The sequence below is a fragment of the Leptonotus elevatus genome, chromosome 13, assembly GCF_054856555.1.
Source record: "Leptonotus elevatus isolate MCC_2025b chromosome 13, RoL_Lele_1.0, whole genome shotgun sequence".
In the NCBI taxonomy this organism is placed as follows: Eukaryota; Metazoa; Chordata; class Actinopteri; order Syngnathiformes; family Syngnathidae; genus Leptonotus; species Leptonotus elevatus.
In genome coordinates this window covers 18037760-18061278 of record NC_141251.1, presented here as the reverse complement: position 1 = coordinate 18061278, position 23519 = coordinate 18037760, and the positions used below count along the sequence as shown (strand labels likewise).

Here is a 23519-nt window from a genome sequence, read left to right as displayed (position 1 = left end):
AGATAGCCAGGTCAACATTGCAAATGAAAATCTCTTCTTGATTGCCTTACTTGGAAAAATATCATGAAGTCATTCATCCATTTTGGCTTGAGACAGCCATTTTGTGCAAATTTGGAGGACCCAGGACACATCCTTCGACAAATTTGGCTGATGAACTACAATGTTACCACATATGATTCGCAGATTCACCTGTTCGCTGTTTTGTCCTCAGGCCAAAGGCCTAACTAATTTAATTATAGCTTGGGACAATCTTGTGGTATATTGGTGCCAATTAAGGAACTATGTTGAAGTGTGGTGAAGAGCTTCATATAGAGCTTTGCCACCATCTTGTGGCATCTATCCTGACTTCCTGTAACAGTAGTGCAATGTTTTGATGAGGTTATGAAATCTATGCACAAACCATGAAAGTATTACTCACTTACTTTTTACATTAGATTTGTTTTTGTTTAATAGCCTATTTGTGATGTGAAGTCATTTTCATATAAATACATTCTATTACTTTATATAACTAAGCGTGCTAAGTTAGTTGTACTGTTTCTGAGAACTTTTCACCATGGTGTCAATTTAAGATGACTTTCCAGCCCTGGTGCAAGTTTAAAATGCTCCAAATTCCCACCATTGAATTGACATTCCTGAAATATGAAACCATTGTGCACTCGGTGATCATGTGATGCGCTTGAGGCAGCACATGATCACATTTGACTACACAAGCACTCATTCACATTAACACACGCACACAAAAATGACATTCATTCTTACCGAGTTTAGCGCGCATGGATACTGCCTGTTCTACGGTCACATGATGCGGATGTGATGCGGCTGAAATGCGGAAGGAACACATAAGGGTCTAGCTGCAGACGCCGGGCGAATGGAGCTCTACCGGAAACACGTGACTTCGAGCGACGCACGAAACGCTTTTTTAAAGCAAATACATTTTTAAAAACAAATAACTTTATAAACTATTTAGTTAATTTGAACAAAACAGTATACAAACATGGAGAACATTTGAATGGAAACAATGTATACAACATCAACAACACAACTCCATCGGGAAAGTATTGCCTCTGAACGTGTTTCATTGTGTATTATTACACTATATCGCCACAGGGTGTTATTCTCAAACTTGTTTTCAATTGCATGTGACACGTTATGTGATTACTCCTAAATAAAAAGTTATGAGTCCTTAATTGTGAGTTATTCAGTTTTCAAATACTTGCATTCGAGCCACAAGTTTTAAAATGATAGAATTTATAAGAGTGGGATTTCAAATGGAAAGGTGCTGTGCCTGTTAATGACACCGATCTACAAAGATGTTCAATAAAAAATTACATGTATTGTTGTTGTTGCTGCTGGAGCTGCCTGCGGAGTGCAGAATGATGTACAGTACTTTCAGCACCCGCCTCATTTGCCGTAAAATCTTTAGACACTGGGCTGGATATAAGGGAAGGGAAATTGACAGTTTTTATTTTTTTTAATATAACTATGGGCGTTTTATGCCACTTTAGACTCGGGGTACTGCAGCATGCTTAATCCAACAATCCTACACAATTGAGGAGTGGGTTTAGTAGCATAAATGTATTATGTTTAAACCAACTTTAATTAAATTGAAAGGAAATTTGATATTGTTTTCCTCTCTTCTTCATCACTCAATGTTCAGTCAACAGTTATAATTTACAGCAATGTACATGACTGTCAAATTAAGTAAACAAACAGACTGGTTCACTTAATTTGCTGACGTGTCGAGTACAGCACCACGTCAATATATATGCATATTCTGACTTCAAAATTCACGGAGGCTAACGCTTTTGTAAATTAATATTTCCACCGCGATATAAATCAGATTCCATCCACCTAGTAGTTCAGACAAATCAACGTGAAACGTATAAGACACGATGTATTGAAATTACGCTATATTCGCCATTCGGTGGCGCTGCGCTACAACTTTGGTGTTCAAATGTGGGTCACGTGTTTTCAGTGGTGACGAAAGCGCCAACATCGTCTTAGTTAAAACAGCGAAATATACTCAAAAATACAAATAATAATACTTAACGTTAGTTTGAGTTAAGATTATGGTTATGTTTAGTGTTATTGTTACGTTTATGCTTGGTAAAAACAAACAAAAAAAACGTAGGATTAAATTGGAGGTCACGTGTTTCCGGTAGAGCTCCACTCGCCCATGGTCTGCAGCTAGACCCTGCTCAAGGAAAGAGGTAGTCTTCAAACATGGACTGTCCACAAACTGGCTGAACAAGCAAGAACAAGCCGATGGATGTTAATATCGATATCGCAAGCACATTTAAACGCAAAGTAAGTCATTTTGACCCTAAAATTATTCTTTTTCATGAGTGGCAATTGTACGAGTGCATCAGGGAAGTTTTACTTTTTTTTGAGGAACTAATTTGCAGCGAACAAATAAAAAAACTTTCATTATATTTTATTTTATTTTAAATATATATGCATTTGACGTGCCACTTTGAGCCACGCATTTGTGTGCCACACAACACAGACGGTCCCTGTATAACATTGTCGTTACTTGTTAGGAATTTACCTAACGGACATTTTATTAGGTACACCTGCACGACGTAATGACATCAGTAAAAGTGCTGTCGGGGAAAATTATGTATTTTAAAATAAAGAACCGTTTTATAGCCCTCTCAGAGAGTTATAGAGTTAAATTTGTAATTTCAAATTAAAACCCTTTACTAGTGGTTTAGTTGCAGCATAGGCAACGGAAATAGAGAATAAAAAATAAATAAATAAACAATTGCTGTCAAACAAAAATAAACATTCCTATTGTTTTCCTTTAAATTTAATCAGAAACACGAATGTATATAATTTTGTACAACTTCAAAATGTTTTCTTTGTTTACAAAACAAATAGTTTGGAGATGCAGTTACGGTACATTAGTCTTTGCTTTTGTTGGGCAGCAACTGAATTAGAACACTAAGAATGTCAATACACTAACTATTGTTTTTTTCCTCTTAATTTGCTGAAAAATTTAACTAATTAATTAGATTTAAGCACTTTTTATGCACTTCTGTTTCTCCCTGACGACTTTACAACTGTACTTGCTGTTGTTTTTTAAGTGTTATATATGCAGAGCTGTAGAGTGGCTGTAAAAAGAGAACGCGATTGTTCCAAATGAAAGCCTTGCTCATCACTACCGAGAGCGCCGAGGTTCTCTTCCACTGGACTGACCAGGGGTTCCAGCACAGCATCCAGGAGCAGTATGGCGCTGCCCAGGAGGAAGGCCAGAGGGTAGCAAGGAAAACAACATGTATATTTGCGTCCTGAAAATAAATCTATAATAATTGTGCTATAATATGTGATGTATTGAAGCTTCCAGCTTTTGAGGACAGTATCAGCACCTTGTTTGCGCCCATCATCATCTCCTGCAGCTCCATGGTGGACAGGCTGGGTGATAGCTACACCTGCTTCACCACAAAGAACAACCACATCTATGTACTACACCAGGTACTCGTCTTAAAATAATGGCACTCCATCAGTATATAACTTCTGGCTAGTTGTGTGATATACTGTACATTGTGGAACTACTAGATACATTTACACAATCAACAATAGTTTGCTGTTGATTGACATCGTCATAGAGGTATTCACTTAATATGTTTTCACTTGTAGTTTGCAGTGGTGTAGAATTGCACTACATCATATAGTTTGTAATATACTGTTCAGTATATGACCCTCGCATCCAGCTAAATAAGGTTACCTTTGAGCTGTCATAAAGGATGCAGTGCAGTTGTACACCACTACAGGCACAATTACATTCTCATTTGAAAGCATGGTCAATGAATACCTAACAGAAAGTGTTTCTGTGGTCACATATTTTGCCCATGTTCTAAATAGTTAAATAATAGTACAAGTTTACAACACCAAAAAGAAAAATGATTTGCGTTACAAAATATAACAAATATTGTAGAAATATCTTTTATTGATATTGCTGAAACACAAAGGTAAAATGAAATCAAACTTTATTTATATAGCACTTTTCATACATAACAAACTCAAAGTGCTTTGCAATTACAACATAAAAAGAACCCCCATTTATTTTTGAACTGGCTGCCATTAGATTACACTGTAGTGCACAATGTTACCTTTGACCCCAAAACCGTAGTTTCTCATATTTGGGATAATTTGATATGTGCAATTCTAAAACTTATGAATTACAATACTTGGAAAAGTGTCCCACCTATTTGTGAACGTGATATGCTTTGTATTTTCCTCCAGTTCGACGAGTGTCTCTACATTGCCATGAACGGAGATGGCGAGGAGGAGGAAGAGGATCTGAGGAGGAAGATCTACGTGGCCAAGAAGATGATCGAGGTGCTCTTTGGCATGGTCACCCTCAGCGGTAGCTTGATCAGAAGAGAGTAAGACATCCTTGAAATGTATACTAAGTCCATATTATATGTTTGGGGTTGAACCGATTAGTGGAGTCATCCATTTTGAAGTCTATTGGTCTCCGTCACTGGTTCTACTGCACATTTGGCCTGCCCTGAAATACTGAATTGATGTGTTTTTGTTATTCTGCTTCTATCTAGGTTGCGTCCTCAAGACACCGAGCAAAGGGCTCGTCTTTGGAAACATCTCCAGAGCCTGCTGGATACCTACAACCACCTCAGGGAGATCGACCAGAGCTTCTTAGTGGAGGTTCAATCTATTGTTGTTTGTTTCATGATTGCATGTAATGCAATATGTTACGTGACGGTGGTTTTCTTCCAGGTTGTTTTAATTTCAAAACAAATGAATTAAATTTGACAGTCAGTCCTGGGTGTACCCCATCTCGCCAAAAGCTGGGGTAGGTTTCAGCTCACCTGCAATCCTAATGAGGATACAAGCCAGATAGAAAATGGATGCATATTAATGACCCAAAAATAAGTGGGATTAAAATTTCACGTGGAAAAATTCAGAAAATGTATTACTATTATTATTATTGTTATTATTATTATTAAACATTTTATTAGATTACACTGTGTTAGGGTGCCTATTGAAGTGTCCAGTTTGTGTCAAAACTGCATCATTAATATTTTGGTAAAGGTACTACAATTTTTGTTTTATTTTAAATATTAAATGATATTTTTCTTAACTCATCCTGTTTTTAAAATGATACATCAAACTCAGGGCACAATATATTTCTGGCCATATTTCTGTAGATAGTGTTAATTCTGAAAGGGTTAACCACTAGATGGCAGCATCTATTTAAACAAGTTGCAAATACAAGTCGATTAGATTACAGAAGCAGCTGCAACATGCTAGGTACCTTGAGAGATCATAAAGATATAGGAAATTATAGAATTCCACTTAATTGGTGAGAAAATTATTTACTATTATTACATTTCTACTATTTTTTTCTTGTTGAGCTATCTATATCAGTCAATTAAATGTTCTCCCATTAGATGGCACAATGTTCATTAAATCTATTCACCAGTGGCCATTCATACTGCAAAATAAGTCATGACCTCCTGCGAGTGTATATAAGCTTTGTGTTCAATAAACACCGGCTAAGTACATTTCTGATTAAATTAATGTCAAATGAGTTCCTTGTCTCAATAAAGGTTGAGAAACACTGCGCCAATTGATGAGTAGTGCTATTGACAACATGAGCGTTTTGCCCTGTCAGGCCGTGGAGAGGCTGATCCACCCAACGCTGTGCGAGCAGTGCATCGAGTTCCTGGAGCGCCGTTTAGTTCAGCAGCTCAACAGCAGCGTGGAGAGGGCGGGAGAGGATGTGCAGCATGCTTTCATCCTGGTGCACACCAAACTACTGGCCTTTTACTCCAGGTGCTGCACTCTTGCTTTCCTAACTCGTCCTCATTGACTCATCTCACTTGAAATATTCTCACTTTGGCCTTGAATGTCTTAACAGCCGCAGTGCAAGCACACTGGCCACTTCAGACCTCTTGGCCCTCATCATCATGGCCCAAAACATGTATCCTAGCAACATGGACCAAGATGACCATGCGTCTGAGGTACTAACGCCAAGTAATTTAGCACCAAGCACTATTGTGCAGTAATTTGTGTTGGATTTAAATTCTCTACTGGTCTCGAAATGCATTTTGCATTTAGTCTCTAGCTGGAGTTACCTTAGCTGGTTTAAAATAATAATTTTTGTATTTCCTTTTTTTATTCAGTAGATGTTGTGATTTTTGTCACATTTATTATTTCATTTCTTTAATTTTTTTATTTTTTAATTCTTTATTTTTGATAGTTTCTTTATTTTTTTATCACTTTTATTTTTCTGTCAGTTAAAATTATTACTATTGAAATGATTATCACCCATTATTATTCTTTGTCTCTTTCATGTGTAGGATGTTGATAGTACAAGCGGCTCAGGCCCAGAGAGCTTTTACACACCTCAGCCTTCCCCTACCAACTCCAGCAGTTCGGGTGAGTTCTGGTGTTGTTTTTATCCTAATTTTGACCATGCACAGGAAGCTGTATTAGTAATTGTTGTTTTAATATGTTTAAAAAAAAAGTACAAAGAAATAAGTTGAAATGATTGAATGTTTGTGTTAATGTTGTTGTTTTGTTTTTGTTTTTTTGGCAGGGGAGGGTGGGTATGACCGTTCTTGAAATTTAAAAAAAATTGTGCAATGGAGAAATAAAAATCAACATAATCTACACCATAATTCAGTCTGTAATTACAAAATTTTGTTTGCTTCATAAAATCAGAGCCAATCAACAATAATTATAATAGAAAAATGTATTTTTAAGTTAAAATTTTTTTTTATTTTGAAAATAAAATAATGACTATTTGTGCCCATTTAATTCTAATTGTGATTTAAAAATATATGTAAATGTAATATTTTTGTGGCAAATGTGTCATCAAGTGTCTTAATAATTTAAACGTTATGTTCCTCCAGAAAAACAAGCAAGAGAAGAAGCGACGGTGTTTGAGTTTGTGGATCCAGACATTCATGTGTGTCTTCATATTTCACATGTTTTATAATGTATGTGCACATTGCAACGCGTCTAATAGTTAGCTATACAACCGTGAACCGTGTGTGTTCAGATGGCAGAAGACAGTCTGCAGACTTTGGATGTCCCTCCACCTGATCCATCCACGCCGCGCAGGGTGTTTCTCGAAGTGTCCCACAAGGAGGGGCTGTATCCCATGATGCCTCACTCCATGTACTGTCTGCCACTGTGGCCCGGAATAACACTGGTGCTGCTCACTAAGGTTTGTGCCCTTGTACATCTCCCACCCGTACGTTTTTTACTTTGAGCTCACACAATCGATCTGCTCAATCTAATCAGATTCCCACCAGTGCAGTGGCAGCGTCCGTCTACATGTTCCTGGAGGCCTTTGCCAAGTTGGAGAAGCGTTTGAGTGAAGGCCAGGAAGGGTCGTCTGCTACTAGAAGTCAACCGACAATACATGACATCAGAAGCAAATTGGACAAGTTCATTAAAGCTCTGGGGCCTAGTGACATTCAAGTAGGTTTTATTATCATTTTGCATCTTTTTGCACATGTTTTCTTTTTTGCTTAATAATCTTACAAAACTGTAGAATTTTACAATACATTGATGTTTTTTAATTGTTTTACAGATGAAAAGCATCTTTGAGGTTTTTTTTTTATTGTCTCCTTTTCCATTGAGTCTGTACAGTTACAAAATGTCTGGAGCGAGTTCAAGAACCGAGCCTTTTCCCGAGGTGGACCTGGCTTCAACAGAGAGTGAGTGTCTTTGCAGACTCTCAGTCTTTCCATTCCATTGTCTAGCCTTGTCAATATTGCTACAATTCCCTTACAGTCTCATCCCATGGTGTAAGAACATGAAGACCCAGCTGTGTGGCATTTACCGCCAGTGCTTCCTCATTGACTCTGGACCGGCTGATGTTCCTCGGAAACTCTCCTCCACCCTGCAGGAGCGAGCCCAGGCCATGCTTCAGTGCGTATCAGTCAGTGCGATATTTCGCCAAGTAACCGCCAGGAACTAAAATCTGGCTTTTCACGGGTCATGAAAAAGCATTAAAAGCATTAAGTGGATTTTGCTCAAATTAAGGCCTTAGATTTCTTTAAAAATTATATGTAGAGGCATTAAAAATTGGAATACAGTTGATGTAAAAACATTGTTTCTTCATGCTTATATTATTTCACACACAACGTTATGCAAAGGAGACACCATAACACAATTTAGAAATAATAAGTGTGATTTAAAAACATGTATTTGTGGGGACTGGTGACTACAGTCACTTGTAATTTATAATGAACAAAATCGCCTGGAGTCCAAGAGTTTCCTCATGTTCCATATACCAATTGCTCTGAAATTGGAAAGAAAAATATACTGTTCAGGTCACCAATGTCCAGCATGAAACACTAATGCCCCCCAGTGGCAGAACATTACAACAACACAAATCTGCCTCAATGTTTCACACTCCTTTTAGTATACTTTTTAAACGTCAAATAACTTAGAATTACTATTAAATTACCATATCAATGAACTGAAATATATAACTACATTTGTACGTGGTAACCATATTTCCCTTTTATGTTAATTGATGAGAATGAAACGCATGAAAAAAACATTTATTGAACATTTAGAACCAATACAACATGATTAATTTGCGATTAATCGTGATTTAATAATGGAAGTCATGCAATTACGACTTAAAATTGTCATTGACTGATGGCCCTATATATATGCATTTATGTATGTATGGTATATGTGCGTTTCTATGCAGTACGATGTTGGTATTAATTAGTTTTATGTTGCATTAAAAACATAATTAAAAAGCACTGAATTAGATTTGCTGATACTTGCAAAAACCCTAAAAAGTATATTTGCTTTAAATCATAAAAAAAACAATAAATTCCTTTGATATTTTGGGGGGGGGGGGCCTTTAAAGGTTCCTTTCCCAGGATTAGAGATGCTATGTTCGTATGTAATCTTAACAAAGAGTTCAATCGATGTGCTCATTCCACAATGTTGTGTGCATTTTTATATTAAATGGTCGTTTAAAAAAACAAAACGGCTTACTATATACATGGCCGTTTAAAAAAACCCGCCTTATTATACATGGCCGTTAAAAAAACGCTTTACTTTACATGGCCGTTTAAAAAAAATGGCTTACTAAACATGGTGGTTTAAAAAAAAAAAAGCCTTACTATCTACGGAACTATTTGTTCTGCCCAGTGCAGTAAAAGTTTTCATTTTTTTGTTAGAATTTTGAAATATACCAGTCACATTGTTTGATAATATTTCCAAAAGGCCACTCTTTTCTGCTTTTGAGTAAACAAATTCCCCCGGCCAGAATTTGCAAAATAGGCTATTTTCTGTGTAAGTGAACTCTTCCATAATACACATCTGCATTTTGAATTGAATTTTTTCTTTTTGTGCACCTCTTCTGTCTTCTCTCCCAGGGAAAAGCTGATGGACTGGAAGGACTTCTTGCTCGTGAAAAGCAAGAGAAACATTACTATGGTGTCATATCCTATCATGGAATCAACCCTGATATCATTGATTTGTACTGTACTTGTGTTTAGTAATACATCTGTAAGTGCTTTTACTGTCCTTGACCCACTTCATTGTTGCACGTACCTGGAGGAATTCCCAGGCCTCATCCACTTCATTTGCGTGGATCGATCCACGGGCCAGATGATCGCGCCGTCCCTCAACGTCACCGAGCATACAACATCGGAGCTGGGCAAAGGGCCGGTGGCTCAGTTTATCAAAAACAAGGCGAGGCGCACGTCACTCAAATGTGTTCAACTGCGGACGATTGACTCGGTATCCTAGCAACACCGTCACTACTAATCCTCCTCACAGTTGGAGACTTATTGGCTCTATTCAGTTTGTCATCATCCACACTTACCGGACATTTCTTTAGGTACACCACAATACACTATCAGTCAAAAGTGATTGTTAATAGCTTATGTACATACAGTATTGGATCTCACTGGATTGCAAAATTGTGTCTAATGTTGTATCCACTGAGCGTGCATACACGACTATAAATGTGTTCATCTTGCTTTCAAGGTTTGGAGGCTGGTGAGCACAACGCGGCGCTACCTCCAAAAGGGTTACTCCACTGTCACGCTGCGAGATGGCGACTTCTATTTCTGCTACTTCCTCTGGTTTGAAAATGAAACCGTAAGTTTGTTTGGTTTTTAAGAAAATAGGGTTTGTTGTTTGGGTTTGAAATCTATCTTTTGTGACACCAGTCTTTGAACTTTATTGACATAGCTCATACATACAGCACTCTTAATGCAGCCTGCGAGCACTTACTTTATCAACAATGCTGTAACTTTTGTTTGCAATAATTTAGTGGTTTCGTCCTTGAAATCCGTTTTATTAAAATTCCTTGATTTATTAAAAAATAAAATAATTGATTTATCTCCTTAGATACTAATTTTTGTGAATTAAAAAAAAAAGTAAAATAAGTATTTTTTCATATAATGTATATTCAATATTTTTGAAAAAGTATTCATTGGTAAATTAATTAGATTAAATTACTTTTGAATAATAAAATTAAAAAAACTTTTTTTATTGTATGAATAAAAATGGATCCAACAATAAAAATTAATAGTTAAAAAAATGTACATCAATAAAAACAATAATTAAAAAAAGATAGTTGGTGAGAAAATTATTGGAAAATGCAAAGAAAACAATTTTTAAAAATCCTGGAACAAAGTTGTGTGAGCATCATTTCTGACTGATTTAAAATAAACTATTTTACCTACACAGTTAAACTTTTTGATGTCGCTCATCTCATCAAATGTGACCCATGAGCCCAAAAGCTTGCCCACCCCTTTACCTGTCTGGTGTGCTGGTTAACCCATCAGGGCTACAAGTTGGAGGCAGTGGAAATGCCCGTCCTACCCGATGACTCAGCCCCCATCGGGATGCTTGCTTGGGACTACTACAGGTAAGAGAACCTCAGCAGAACTATTCTAAAAGCATTTAAACCCACATTGTGTGTGTCCTCAGGAAGCTGCTGCGCTACTACAGTAAGAGCCACCCGGGCGAGGTGGTGAAGTGCTACGAGCTGTTCACCGTGCATTTGGGCGTCATCCCCACTGACATAATCCTGCAGCACTGCAGACAGCTAGCCAGCAAGCTGTGGGAGCCCTCGCGGAACCCACTCCTCTAAAGGCTCAGCTAAGACCACGGCACATACTGTATTACGCACCCTTCTTTGTTTTGCACATTTTAATATATATTTTTTTTACACTTTCATGACAGTTGCTTTTTATTTAATCTTTTTGCTAACACAATGCAAAACACCATAAACAAGCTAATGAAACTAGCTTCAAGTAGCGGTCATCTTGAAACTTTAAACAACTTCTGCTTGAACTCAAGTGGTAGAAACTCATACAGACAACAATACTCACAGTCATATATTCTTTGTCCTTGACTAAAACGACTAATATTACTACATTTTAGTTCATCAAATCTGCGTGTAGTATGTCTGAATGTATTATAATGACCCCTGGTGGCTAAATCACGCAATGCAGAGCAAAACAATGTCCTTGCAACAGTTTCATTCTTTACATTCTATTTAATTGTGTTATTACTGTATGATTTTATGAAATGCTTCTGTAGAGCGCTGTTTTTCTTATCTTATTAAAAAAAATTGCTTATAAACAATTCTATTGATGTTTTTTGGGGTGCTGGAACAGATTAATGCCCATAAAGCCCATAAGTGGCACAGTATGATGGTACTATTACCCCATATACTGTACATGCAGGATGATGATATCACTTCCTTTGAAGACAAGCCGCTACAGTCTGAGCTTGTCTTCTAACCTTTCAGAGATGAATCCGCTAAGTTCTCTGACAGACCCCGGGGATGTTGTGCTTTAAAGGTCAGTCCCTGCCGCTTCAGAGCAGCTGCATGGCCGCAGTAATGTAGGACATCATCGTCAGTGTCCTCTTCACCACCATCATCATCATCATCATAGGCTGATGGCGGGAAGAAGTAGGAGGAGGCAGGCACGTGTTGAGTTCATGTTAGAGTCAGCGTCTGCGCGTCCGCTTCACAGCGCTCCCGTGAGGTCGCTGACGGCGCCAGCTGTCACCAGCTCCCTCAGAAAGAGCTTCTCAGAGCTGACGTCATGAACCACCTGCAGGTACAACAGCACACAAAGTAGAGCACTCACCTCCTCCAAGGCCAAACAATGGATCAGCACACAATTGCACCCAACTCTTGCATGTGCCTGGATTGGAGCTTGTGGGAAATTGTGAAGTCTTTATTTTCATTTTTTTTGGTGTACTGTACAGTACTGTATATATTTTTCTGAATATTTCTTGGGTTCACACTTAAGTCGATGGATTTTATTGAAAGACAAAATCCTGGATGTAAACCAAAATTCAACAAGTTGGTAAGAAAAATAATAAAATATTGCACATTAGTTTTTTTTCAACGTATCTTGGGTGTGCAAATCTTCCATGTTTATGGGAAAAAAAAGAAAACATCCTGCATCTGAACCAAATTTTTTGGATTGAGAAAGTGTTTATTTGAAAAGAAGTAGGCCTAAGATAAAGTCTGGATCCACATTAAATTATACTGAGCTAATGAATATTTTTTTATATAAGAAGATTGCAAAATGTTTGTTTGTCCAAAGAAAAAAAGTGCATTTTGATTGTCTCCAAATGTTTTTACAGCTCAGAAATGTAATAAAGTACTTTTTAGGATTTAGTGCTATCTAATGGTGAACTATGCAACGAAGCACGCACACTACAGTGCCTCATAAAAGACCACACTTCGCAAGCCTACTACCAATTACTACCAGTTATTTTTGAATGGGTTAGCAAGTGAGCAGGGGCTGGCGGGATCGAGCAAGAGTGGCGAGCAAGAGCTCGCTGGAGCAACTAACAAGAGGCTAGCGTTAGAAGCTAGCCAAACCTAGCGAGAGCAAAGCAGAGGGTGACAGGAATAACAGGATTCAGCAACACAGCTGTGCAAGGTAAGTGGTGGTTGACCCATTGGGTTCGACATTAGCTCCAAACACCACCTGAGGCTAATTACGTTCACAAAGTTCATCCCCTTCGGGTATCCATAACAGAAAGATGGCTGCGAAACATGTCAGCCTTCTGTAAGGTGTGATGTGACCTATGTAATATAATGTGATGTACAAAGGACCACGGTGGACTCACTTGAGCCTTCATGGCGGCCATGCGTATGGTCTCGTAGTAGTGAAGAGGAGCATGAGGGTGCTGCATGTTGTACCCGAAGCCTGCCAGGCTGACGTGGTCACACAGCTGCAGAGCCATCACCACAGCGCCAGCCCCCAGCGTGGGCACCATTGACTTCAACACAACACATGCTCACTATGAACTACTGTCTACTGCTACGTCCGCTCGGTAAAGAAATACTCACATTTCCTTGTTTTTGTGAATATTTCTGCAGGACTTCTCCAGTCTTACGAATAATCTCCGGATGGAGGATCCGGAAGTTCTCTGCTCTCAAGGGAATATCATCAACCACCTCCTTCCAGAACCACAACTTGGACCAGAACCCCTACGAAACATGTGATTGTGTTCATTTTATTTAACGCTCCTGGTTCGGCTGCAGGTACGGACCCACCAGAGGTAGTTTGGTGATGACAGCGGTTAGCCAGTCCAGGTCGAGACTCTTGAAGACCACAAGAGCAACGATGGAGGTCTTGTTGTACTCGTTGGCGGAGCTGGGTGCTCCCTCTGGATACATCAAGCGGATTGTTGTGCGAGAACCAGTGTCTCTCTCGTAGCCAAGCACTGGAGCGTTGTTCATCCTGAATGATGTCAACAAACAACAGAAGTGTGCTACGTTGGCTCCCTCTTGTGATACGCGAAATAATCACTCAGTACAGATCAGCATTTCATCTTTAAGAAGTATTATTTATTTATTATTTTATTGATCTTTTATTTGAATAAATATTCTTTCAATAACTCCTCGGTTGCTTGTGCTCTAGTTGCCAACACACCTGATGATGACATCATATTGATCTATATGAGATCCAAGATGGCTCCCGTGGAGGATCCCTCCGCTGCCCACCACCACGCATCTTCTGCAGCTGCCGTCTCTCCGTAGGGACCGAGGCGGGGCGGGCTGAGGCAGAGAGGCCAGAGCCCGCTCCAAATTCCCTCGGCTCCCGCGGAGCCCCAAAGGAGGGGGCGCGTCCCAAGAGACGGCGCTGCCTACTCGCCGCAGGAACACGGGGATGTCTGTCAGGGCCGAGGAGCATGGCAGCCGCTTAAGGCGCTCCACGCACCAGCGACGTTGACACCGGCCTGATAGCAGCCAGGCCGAATGGTTCAGCACATCCTGAAGAGGAGAAGAGTGGATTGATACAATGAAAATATGGGTTTATGTGTGTGTGTCCATACGCACCTCTCTGGGTTTGGGATACTCTTCATCAGTTATAGCGAATTTATGCAGAGGGAAATATGCTGGAATCAGAATAGCAGAGTAGCATCCAACCAGTAGAAGCACACTGAGGACAGCATTCTCAGTCCTGGGTGACATCACCACATTATTAGCTCTAGAGTATACAGTACAGTCACCAAAAATGTACACTCACTTGACACCAGCACAGTCAAGATGCAGTAGAGCTAGGGTAAGGAAACTTTTTTTTTAACAGTTCAGTTTTTATTAAGGCTCTCAAGAAACTATACTAACTAAAAAATATGCGAAGATAAGCGATTTGAAAAATGGATGGATGGATTTTTTTGTTTTGTTTTACCTGCTGATGAAAAAGTCTCTGCATGGCATTGCTTCGTTGTGTGCGTCAGGCGTCGTCACTTCCGGCTCTGCAGCCTCAGGCAAAAGAGGAGAAACATCCTGGGGGTCTTCTACACTCAAGCGCTTGAGGGTCACCATGGTAACGACACCTCCAACACACACAAGTTGAGTACTTTTACTTTCAAAACAACAAAAATGCAGTACTGTACTGTATTTGTTTGTTTTCGCTGATAAGTTCAAATAAGCAAGACAACATTTTATAGCCAGACAATTCAAAAGTGATGAAAATGAGTTAAATACCTGTCAGGGAGTCCTCTAATGATCATGAAGTCTCTCCAACATGGCGGAAGGTTCATGTCCAGTGTGGTTAAAATGGCTGCAGCTGCTTTCTACCTCACCCCTCTGACTAAAACTGGTTATACATTAACGAGAGGCTTGGACACTGTGTCAACACATGTCTGCTTAGGTCATCCACAGTCCTGGAGTAACTGTTAGAAAATAACAACAATAATAATAAATAAATACAAATCTTACAATATATACAGCAATTAAAAAAAAGAAAAAAGAGGTCACCATATTGTGTTATACTTATTCACCAATTAGAACAACTGAAACAACCCCTGATGGATTGTATTTAATGTAAAGTGATGTTTACATGCTTTTCAATGGAACACACCTTTAGTACATGACTTAGGCGAGTTAGCAGGGTGTGGCATACACTCATCAGACTGGGAGGCATTTCTGAGACAGCCAAAATGTTAGAAAAAGCAGTTTAATTCACTGCTATTGCATTTCTTTTATTGCTAATATTTCTATTCAAAATAGTACAGCTCATAATGAGGTATTTGTAAATGTAGTCCATGTACCTGTGTACTGTATCTACTGTAATGTTGTGGCTGGCCGGTGAGTGGATTCTTTACATGCACTGTCAGTATGGCCTTTCAGTAAAGAACCTGCTTGGTTTCAAGCACTTTAACCCTCCTGTTACATTTGGTTCTTTGGTCATTGTGAATTGGCTAAATGTTTAACTATAATTACAAATAATAATTATATTGATAATGACAAGATTGACAAACATGAACACACCCACAACATCATTACTAACCTTCAGTTCAATTCAGTCATTTTTAGTGCAACCCTCACCATTATAGTTATTTTTTGTTTGAATACATATATTATGTATATATTGCATTTATTTGTAATGTATTTATTTCTATTTTCTTCACTTTTAATGTATTTTTGTATTACTTTGTGTGTTTTCTTTTAACTTTGCCAATCCGACTGTACTATTAGCATTTGTACTGTTCTGCATTCACTTTAACAGACTGTCATATGCAACTTAAGCCCTCATTAGTTTGATTATTTTAAAAACTAATGGACAAAATCAAGCTTCCCTGAAAGATGCCCACTATTAAATATGACATGTGTTGCGGTTGATTCCCTACAGAATGCATATGGTCACCACAATGCTATTTTTAGTAATACTTTCCCATTAATTTGTTCACCATCAGCTCTCTTGTGCAGCCATATTTGTGTCTGTCCGCAGGCGTTATATGATGTTGTACCAGACTCAATGAGAGGATCCCACAGAGCTGAGGAAAAAGATAAGCAGCCTGGAACTGCATGTGGTGAGCAACTGGAGTAAAGCCTTATCTTTAGTCTCTCTAAAGTATTCAGGAATGTCAAATAGTCTTTGTATGCATGTGTGCATAGGTGAAGACTAGGAAAGATGTTTAACGTCCCTTAATTGTCTTATAAGTGTAAAAACAACAACAACAACAAACAGCCACTGTACCGTATATTCAAACTATACTCAAGGACTAAAGAAAGCTATTTAAATAGTCTGTGAATATAAATATACATTCATTACAAGAATAGAAGTAGAAAAATCCAATTAATTACAGAAAATTATGAGATTAATCAGTTTTAAAATTATTGTTTGACAGCACTAATAGATAGAAAGATAAACACTGCATTTAGTTCTTAATTACATTTGCATAGAATGGGTACAAAATCATACTAAAAAATCATGCAGCCAAAACCACACATTTCTTTTCAAGACAAGACTTTATTGAACATCCCTTTATATATGCCACATATGTTTCTGTCCATTGTTTTTCTCTCAAAGTCACATTATGAACTTGTGACTGTAAAAACGAAATAAAAAAATGAATGGTGTAACCATCACAATATTTGCCTGGCAGGTGAATGTCTGGAGAGGCACGGCGATATTAAGCACCATACATGTTTCTTTTTCTTGTTGTTGTTGGTAACACACTCGAAATGAAAATAATCAAATAAAATGATATAAAAATGAAAACATATACTGTAGCACACATTGCACATACAGAGAGAATATTAAATGATCCCGGTGCGCTTTTGGAAAGATGCACCGCTCTGCATTTTTCCAACCCAATCTTTACAATTGTACTCTGCAGCACTCTAATGCTACTAATAGGCATAATTCAAAGCAAGCGAACATAGGAGCTTATATTGTTGTTGTTGTTTTTTGAACCCTCATAAATGATAGCTGTAATGAGTACAACAATAATATGCAAGACATTTGGAGAAAATTTACAGCTAAAATCTGATGTCACTTACGTCTCATTTGTGTCTGCAATGATTTGTCATTTTTGTCTCATCACTTGTTTATCGCCAGTTATATGATTTACACATCCATTATTGTATCACAGGATTGTCTCTTTGGTTGGAAGTTGGAAGCAGGCAACCGGAAAACGTGTACCAACACTTTTTAAGGCCTATTTGTCATCACACACTAGTTATGATGTGGCCTGTGTGCATCACGTCTTAATGTATCTGATATACAGTACAGTAGGTCCAAGTCAATACCATCACTGTGCACCTCACAAAAACACACACAAACTGTACATAAAGTATTTCAGCTGCCTCAGTTTAGGTCCTGGAATAAATGCATTTTATTTTATTTTTTTACTACATCAAGTTTGAAGATATCTGGATAAGCAGTGCGTCTACTGTGAACAACGTACAATGAAATCATCTCTGCAGTCTTTTCCACAGACACTTGAGCGAGTGCCGCTCGGATCTCCGCAGTCGCAGCTTAGCAACGTGTCTGTCAAAGTGAAGGCAGCCTTCAAATACGCACCACAAATCCATTAGTGTGACACGCACACTCACGCACACACACTTGCGTTGATGATGCCAATGATGCAGAGGAGGAGCCACGGATGATGACATGAGCTTGTTGTACCCAAAAAATGTCTTTAAGGCAAAAGTGGAACGAAGCAAATGCATTCCTCGAATAAAATGAGATCTGTCACTGCGTTTTTTAAGTGCATTGTATCTCGATTCGATATATAAAAATTAAACCTATGCAATGTAAAAACAACACTCCATTACGTCATGGAGATCATAAGGTTAGGGTATTATTTTCTGCATTTATGTAATAATAAAACAAAAAAAAACGTTCACTCGTTTACATTCTATATAGAACAATAATCCCCTCTTGGTAATAATAAAAGAGAAACTATTGCAGGGCATCATTTGAAGTTAGGTCGAACTAATAAATGGTAAGTGAAAGTCAAAATGTTTTTTTTTACTGAAGTATGCAGGACTATTAGAGGCCATGCTGGAAAGAACTTATGAGAACAAAATTACAAGAAATGCCTTGAAAACAAAAAGTGTGATTATTAAAAATCAATGGATTTAGGACTTTTTGTCAGAAAATTTGTAAAATTTGTATTTACAATTTATCTTCACAAAAAAAAAATCCCCTTAAATTCACCCCAAAAATATATTTTTCCAATATGCTCCCTTGTAAAATGGCAGATCTTTTTCTGGATAAAATTTCGACCTTTGGCATGTACGACTTCTCAGAACAAAGTTACATTACTCCGATAAAACTGATATTTTCCTCATATCATTACGGGACCTATTTTCATAGACTGGCATATGTGTGCACGACATAAAAACTGGCGCATCTTCATCTTTGTGCCGAGGCAACTTTAGTTTCCCGTGTTGTGAAATTTGGCAGACTGCATTACACCTCGCTGGGTGTTTGTCAAACCGAAGGTGTTCTCTATTACATGCCCTGGCGCACCTGACAATTTGTAGACAGAACAAAGACTAGAAATTAGACTAGCTAAAAGCAGGTCTAAGTTGTGGCGCAGGTGGCGTAACGTGATTTTGGTGTATTAAATGTTTCAGTCCCTCTGAATCATTGTAGAAATCAATCAATTGAACACATTTTTATTATCATCAATACATTTAAAAGCATCCCCCTTGACTGTGGCACAACTATGGTTTTTGAGGGTGCCGACTCCACAGCGGCCAACTTTAAATCATCCACAAGTGGAAATATTTTTGTAATTACTTTTACTTTGCATCTACACGCCATGTAGACCGCACACCTCTCTCGTGCGCTGAATTTAAAAGGGAATGAGGGGAGCCGATTCCATTGGCTGACAAACAAGTCAGTCAAAATACCAAAAGAAAGAAAACTCCAACTTTGCACACAGTAGACTTGCACTGGGCATGAAAAGACAGACGGCTTTATCATTATTTCATGACATCGTTATTAATTACTTATTACTTTATTGCTGTAAAATTAAGACTTTGTTGTTATAAAATTATTTATTTGTAGTATTATGACCTTATTACGAATTTACTCAGTTCTTTAAAAATGTGCATCTTTCTTCTGTTAAATTATGCTTTCTTTCTCTTGTAAATTTTTAACTTTTGAGAAGCATTCTAACTTTATTCTCATATTTCTACCATTTTATCCATGTAGTTTCTTTTAGCTGACCCAAATAGTCCTTTATACTGCAGGTCTCATAGGCTATAATGTGTAAAATAAGCTCTATCTATTCTCTTTCTTAGCATTTTGTTGTCGTCTAGCTAAATATTAGCCCGCTAACAAACTGTAAATGAGTGTGTGACTGCTGTAAAGAAAACGTGGTTAAAAGTTTGTGCGTTTCATAAATCAATCAAAAGAAGTGATGAGGACATGAAGTAATAGGAGCATGAGAGGGTGGAGTTTACCTCCCTGAGGCACTCCTAGAACAAGCAAATACCATGACATTGATGTCGAGGTTAGCCAGAGTCAAAGAGCGACACTGCGAGCGTTGGTGGCCGACGCCTGCGCCCTCTGCACCACGCCGCGACACTTTTCTCGCCTTTGGAGTTTGTGGTTTTGGAACAAGCCCTCATTGCGTGGAATGCCGTGTGTTCCGTGTGGGAACGTCAATAGTCCTGGAGGCAGACGGAGCTCATGATGTTCAAGCACAATGTCCAGATGTTATAGCGTAGCGTTGGACTTACCGTATCCCTCCACACGTCCGTCTCTGAATTCTCCCTCGAACTTCATGCCGTCAAACCGACTGAAGATGCCTAGGCCCTGGAACTTTCCGTGAGCAAACTCCCCCTCGTACCTGCCAGAGCACCAAAACAACAAGATTCAAGATGAAAAGATCACTGGTAGTCTGAATGAGGACAAAGCGCCTTCCTCTTGCCTGCGCACCTTGATCCATCTGTAAAGAGCAGGACTCCGGCACCATGGAAGAGGCCGTCCTCAAACTGCCCTGAGAAACACGTTCCATCCTGGAACTTGAGCTGGCCGACGCCATGCCTCCGACCTGGAAAACCAGCAGAAGAACAAAAGAAATAAAGAAGTTACCATGCGTCTTAATAACATGAACGTGGCATGTATTCATCTAAATAACTATATTATAAAGAATTATAGACTTCATTTTACAGCACACACACACCTGGTGGTCTGACTTGCACAGTGATCCAGTTCTCATCTCGCCTCACATAGTCCTAGGCCAATGGTGTGGCCAGCTTCCGTTAGATTGACAAACAGTAATTTGGATCTTGCCAATGAGTTGCTTACAAATGGGTTTGCCGATGAGTAATTGGATTTTGCCTGACTGTTTTCACCAGTGGGGCTGAAATGCAGAACCGCTTGCTCACACACACAAATAAACAAATAACTAAATATTTACTTGGTTGTTTAATTCCACACTATGAATATACAATTCATTACAAAGCCAATTTCCCATTATATGTAAACGGATGTTTTAAGAGTCATTTATACAGACGAGCGGCCCCCCAAAAAGTGAAGGCTTTTCCGATCAGTATTGCTAGTGTCTGTCACGTGAATCACTGTAAACTTCCCTCTGCACCTCCCCACTGTCAGCTAAAGGTTTAGCAGTGAATTAGGAGTCCCATCTGCCTCCTGTGTGACGGGAATTAACTGTACTCTAATCCAGCTGATATTTAGCAGGGATTTCTGCTTTAGGAATCAGCCGAGGAATGCTCTTGCTTTCCCATGATACCCCACAGTGTCCAAAACAAGACTTCGCGAAGAATTCATGATTCTGCTTCAAGGTAAAATCTACACTAATTAATTCTAATTAATTTATATTTACTGTAGTTTGACACTGATCTACGGGGTAGCAATAAACATCTTGAAGATTATTTTCTTACTGTTTACTTATATCTCACATTTAAAAAAAAAACATCCATGCTAGGTTCACTGAAGACTAATTATCTATAGCTGTGAATACGAGTGTGAATGATTGTTTGTCTATACGTCTTGTGCAGTTGGCTGGCGACATTTCCAGTGTGTACCCTGCCCCTCACATAAACTCAAGAAACAAGAGAGAGAAAGTAGACATTTAAATGAGTGAGGACGTTCACTTGCCTCCTTTCCACTCGCCATGGTACTCCTCTCCAGTGGCGTAGGTGAAGGAGCCTCTGGTCAGAGTCATGTCGCCCCCGCTATCTGACAAACACATCCATGTACTGTACATGAGGTTTACCTTTGACCTCTCACTTGATGGGCACTGCTACAGAGACAAACCACCCTGATGGGATTATCGGTGTCACCGGAGAAAAGGAGAAGCATCTGTTTGGGTCATTTAGTCATACATGTCACCAAGTTGGATGGACACATGAGAACAGAATATTATTATACTGTCATTAAATATTAATTTGTCACTCAAGTGATCATTTTAGTCAAATATACAACATAAATTGAGGTTTTCCAGTGTGTTGACCCAACGGTGGACATTAATGTTGTCAATGTAGTTGGAGCTAGCCTCAGTCTATATTACCACACACACATACACACACACACACACACGCACACACAAAATACAACTATTGTCATGACAATGTGACCTTTTTTCAACCATGTTAGGTGGACACGTGCAAATAAACAGAATATACTTACAATGAATCAATAATGCTTAATTAAATGAAAAAAATACAAATAAACCTCATAAATGTTTTTATCTTTTGTGAAATTTACACTGTGTTGATTAAGATGCACATTGATGCCATCAATTGTTGGAAATTGCATTGGCGTATATAAAACCACAGGGTATGCATGACGTTGTGATGCCACACAGAATTGATTTTAATTTTTTTGTTAAAAACATAACAAACGAGAGAATGTAACTATTTCCAAATGCTGCTGCAAACAAGTGTTACAGAATGGCAGCCAGGTATCATTTTACGCCCACGCTTGCTATTATAAAAATATCGAATAAAAGGCTATTAGTATTGTTGTTGTTAAAGGGAAAAAATCAAAATAGTGAATGTGTGTGTTTAGATTAAGCGTCCATGCACGGAAATGGATATGCAGTATACCGCTTTTACTATCGAGTCAATTGTCACCTCTAAAGGCACATTTGTGCACTAAAAAGCGAGCAGGTTTAAGCTTATAAATGCTTATTTATTTACCTGTACGCTACGTTTGTTGTCTCAGAAGCATGTAGGCGATGTAGAGCAGCCGAGGGGCGTAAAAAAAATATAACCGGCTGAGGACCGTATGCTACCTTCAGGCGGCTCTTGTAAAATTGAGTTTCTACTTAGAAACATTTAATAAATATTACAAACACCTCGCCTCGAAAATGATGTCTATTTCATTGTAAAATGTATTTAGATGAACTGAAAAGATGTGTAATAGTGATGCTATGACATGCTCGTATTTTAGGGCTGGTGGCTTTTTTCCTGTTATAGCTCACAAACGTCCGACAGACAACGGAGGCATCACTACAACAGCACCATGGCGAGCTGCCCCTGTTACTTTTTCATCGCCTGAGTGTATTTGCTCATTCAAAAAAGACTGTCTGGTTGGACACGCGGTGCTTCATTACAGCGGCAGAGCAGCAGGCTACACTTCAATATCCTCCAGGCTACATTTATTATGTATGTCATGTGTAAAGATTGGAACAATTTGAATAAAGTCTGGGTTTTATTGTAACCATAAAACAGCATCCAGGAATGTTAATTATTCTAATAATAGGTAGGGATATTCATGGGGGTGTTGACAAGGATTTGTGGATTATAGAATAATATATATATAGTAGGAGCCCATCTATCATTTGATCTGATTTTAGACTAGGCAGCATGGTGCTCTATAGTGGATAGCACAGCTGCCTCACAGTTCTGTTCAGTTCATTTCTCTGTGGAGTTTTCATGTTGCTTGCGTGGATTTACTCCAGGTACACATTTCAAAAATGTGTTTCTTAGGTTCATCGACGACTAAATCATCCATAGGTGTGTTTGATGATTTGTCTTTGTTAAAAATACCTGTATGTGCAAATGACTGATGACCAGTCCAGGGTGTCTGGTTGCCTTTTTTCTGATTGGTTGAGGAAAATCACATGGTTCTCCATCCTTATAGAGAGGGAAGTACTTTTTCCCTTTAAGATAGCACATAAGGTTCCTTTCTATATGAAGGCCTACATATAGCAGAAATACAAAACAAATAGGACATACAACCGTAACTGTACTATCATTATATTAATTTAATTCACTTAATTTTAAGCGTAATCCTCTCACTGTTGTG

General features: G+C 38.6%; 3 protein-coding genes across 7 annotated transcripts; 1 reads left to right on the top strand and 2 right to left on the bottom strand.

The window, feature by feature from the left end:
• Window positions 1–2163: 2163 nt before the first annotated feature.
• Window positions 2164–11607, top strand: hps1 (HPS1 biogenesis of lysosomal organelles complex 3 subunit 1). 2 transcript variants are annotated; one of them, XM_086093658.1, is made up of 18 exons: window positions 2164–2307; window positions 3087–3258; window positions 3340–3474; window positions 4246–4388; window positions 4560–4668; window positions 5639–5799; window positions 5885–5987; window positions 6327–6405; window positions 6882–6937; window positions 7031–7198; window positions 7276–7455; window positions 7618–7694; window positions 7771–7908; window positions 9381–9446; window positions 9555–9699; window positions 9997–10110; window positions 10803–10885; window positions 10948–11607. In XM_086093658.1, the coding sequence occupies exons 2-18, from the start codon at window positions 3142–3144 to the stop codon at window positions 11108–11110; spliced, it is 2037 nt and encodes a 678-aa protein (XP_085949784.1). In that variant the 5' UTR covers window positions 2164–2307; window positions 3087–3141; the 3' UTR covers window positions 11111–11607. The 2 variants fall into 2 exon arrangements, with proteins under 2 accessions (XP_085949784.1, XP_085949783.1); XM_086093657.1 differs by having other exon boundaries at window positions 9555–9747.
• st3gal7 (ST3 beta-galactoside alpha-2,3-sialyltransferase 7) lies at window positions 11192–15084 on the bottom strand. Of its 2 annotated transcripts, none has more exons than XM_086093660.1 (8): window positions 14984–15084; window positions 14685–14832; window positions 14333–14483; window positions 13926–14266; window positions 13547–13733; window positions 13340–13480; window positions 13117–13269; window positions 11192–12083 (listed from the first exon to the last, which is right to left on the bottom strand). In XM_086093660.1, exons 2-8 carry the CDS (start codon window positions 14819–14821, stop codon window positions 11997–11999), a joined length of 1197 nt encoding a protein of 398 aa, XP_085949786.1. In that variant the 5' UTR covers window positions 14822–14832; window positions 14984–15084; the 3' UTR covers window positions 11192–11996. The 2 variants fall into 2 exon arrangements, with proteins under 2 accessions (XP_085949786.1, XP_085949787.1); XM_086093661.1 differs by having other exon boundaries at window positions 14333–14456.
• A 1647-nt stretch (window positions 15085–16731) lies between these two features.
• morn4 (MORN repeat containing 4) lies at window positions 16732–22476 on the bottom strand. Of its 3 annotated transcripts, none has more exons than XM_086093785.1 (5): window positions 22409–22476; window positions 21366–21446; window positions 20181–20295; window positions 19982–20091; window positions 16732–19912 (listed from the first exon to the last, which is right to left on the bottom strand). In XM_086093785.1, the coding sequence occupies exons 2-5, from the start codon at window positions 21430–21432 to the stop codon at window positions 19764–19766; spliced, it is 441 nt and encodes a 146-aa protein (XP_085949911.1). In that variant the 5' UTR covers window positions 21433–21446; window positions 22409–22476; the 3' UTR covers window positions 16732–19763. The 3 variants fall into 3 exon arrangements, with proteins under 3 accessions (XP_085949911.1, XP_085949909.1, XP_085949910.1); XM_086093783.1 differs by having other exon boundaries at window positions 21366–21569; window positions 22409–22475; XM_086093784.1 differs by having other exon boundaries at window positions 21366–22453.
• Window positions 22477–23519: the final 1043 nt, after the last annotated feature.

Excerpts from the sequence above, each read along its gene's own strand:
- hps1 (XM_086093657.1), top strand. The coding sequence starts at position 3,142 with ATGAAAGCCTTGCTCATCACTACCGAGAGCGCCGAGGTTCTCTTCCAC. Across the intron at positions 6,406-6,881 it reads TACCAACTCCAGCAGTTCGG|AAAAACAAGCAAGAGAAGAA; the intron begins GTGAGTTCTGGT and ends ATGTTCCTCCAG. Across the intron at positions 10,111-10,802 it reads TCTGGTTTGAAAATGAAACC|GGCTACAAGTTGGAGGCAGT; the intron begins GTAAGTTTGTTT and ends TTAACCCATCAG.
- st3gal7 (XM_086093660.1), bottom strand. The coding sequence starts at position 14,821 with ATGGTGACCCTCAAGCGCTTGAGTGTAGAAGACCCCCAGGATGTTTCT. Across the intron at positions 13,734-13,925 it reads CAATATGATGTCATCATCAG|GATGAACAACGCTCCAGTGC; the intron begins GTGTGTTGGCAA and ends GACATCATTCAG. Across the intron at positions 13,270-13,339 it reads ATTCACAAAAACAAGGAAAT|TCAATGGTGCCCACGCTGGG; the intron begins GTGAGTATTTCT and ends GTTGTGTTGAAG.
- morn4 (XM_086093783.1), bottom strand. The coding sequence starts at position 21,474 with ATGTACAGTACATGGATGTGTTTGTCAGATAGCGGGGGCGACATGACT. Across the intron at positions 20,296-21,365 it reads CCATGGCGAGTGGAAAGGAG|GTCGGAGGCATGGCGTCGGC; the intron begins GCAAGTGAACGT and ends CTGGTTTTCCAG. Across the intron at positions 20,092-20,180 it reads CTCTTTACAGATGGATCAAG|GTACGAGGGGGAGTTTGCTC; the intron begins GTGCGCAGGCAA and ends GTGCTCTGGCAG.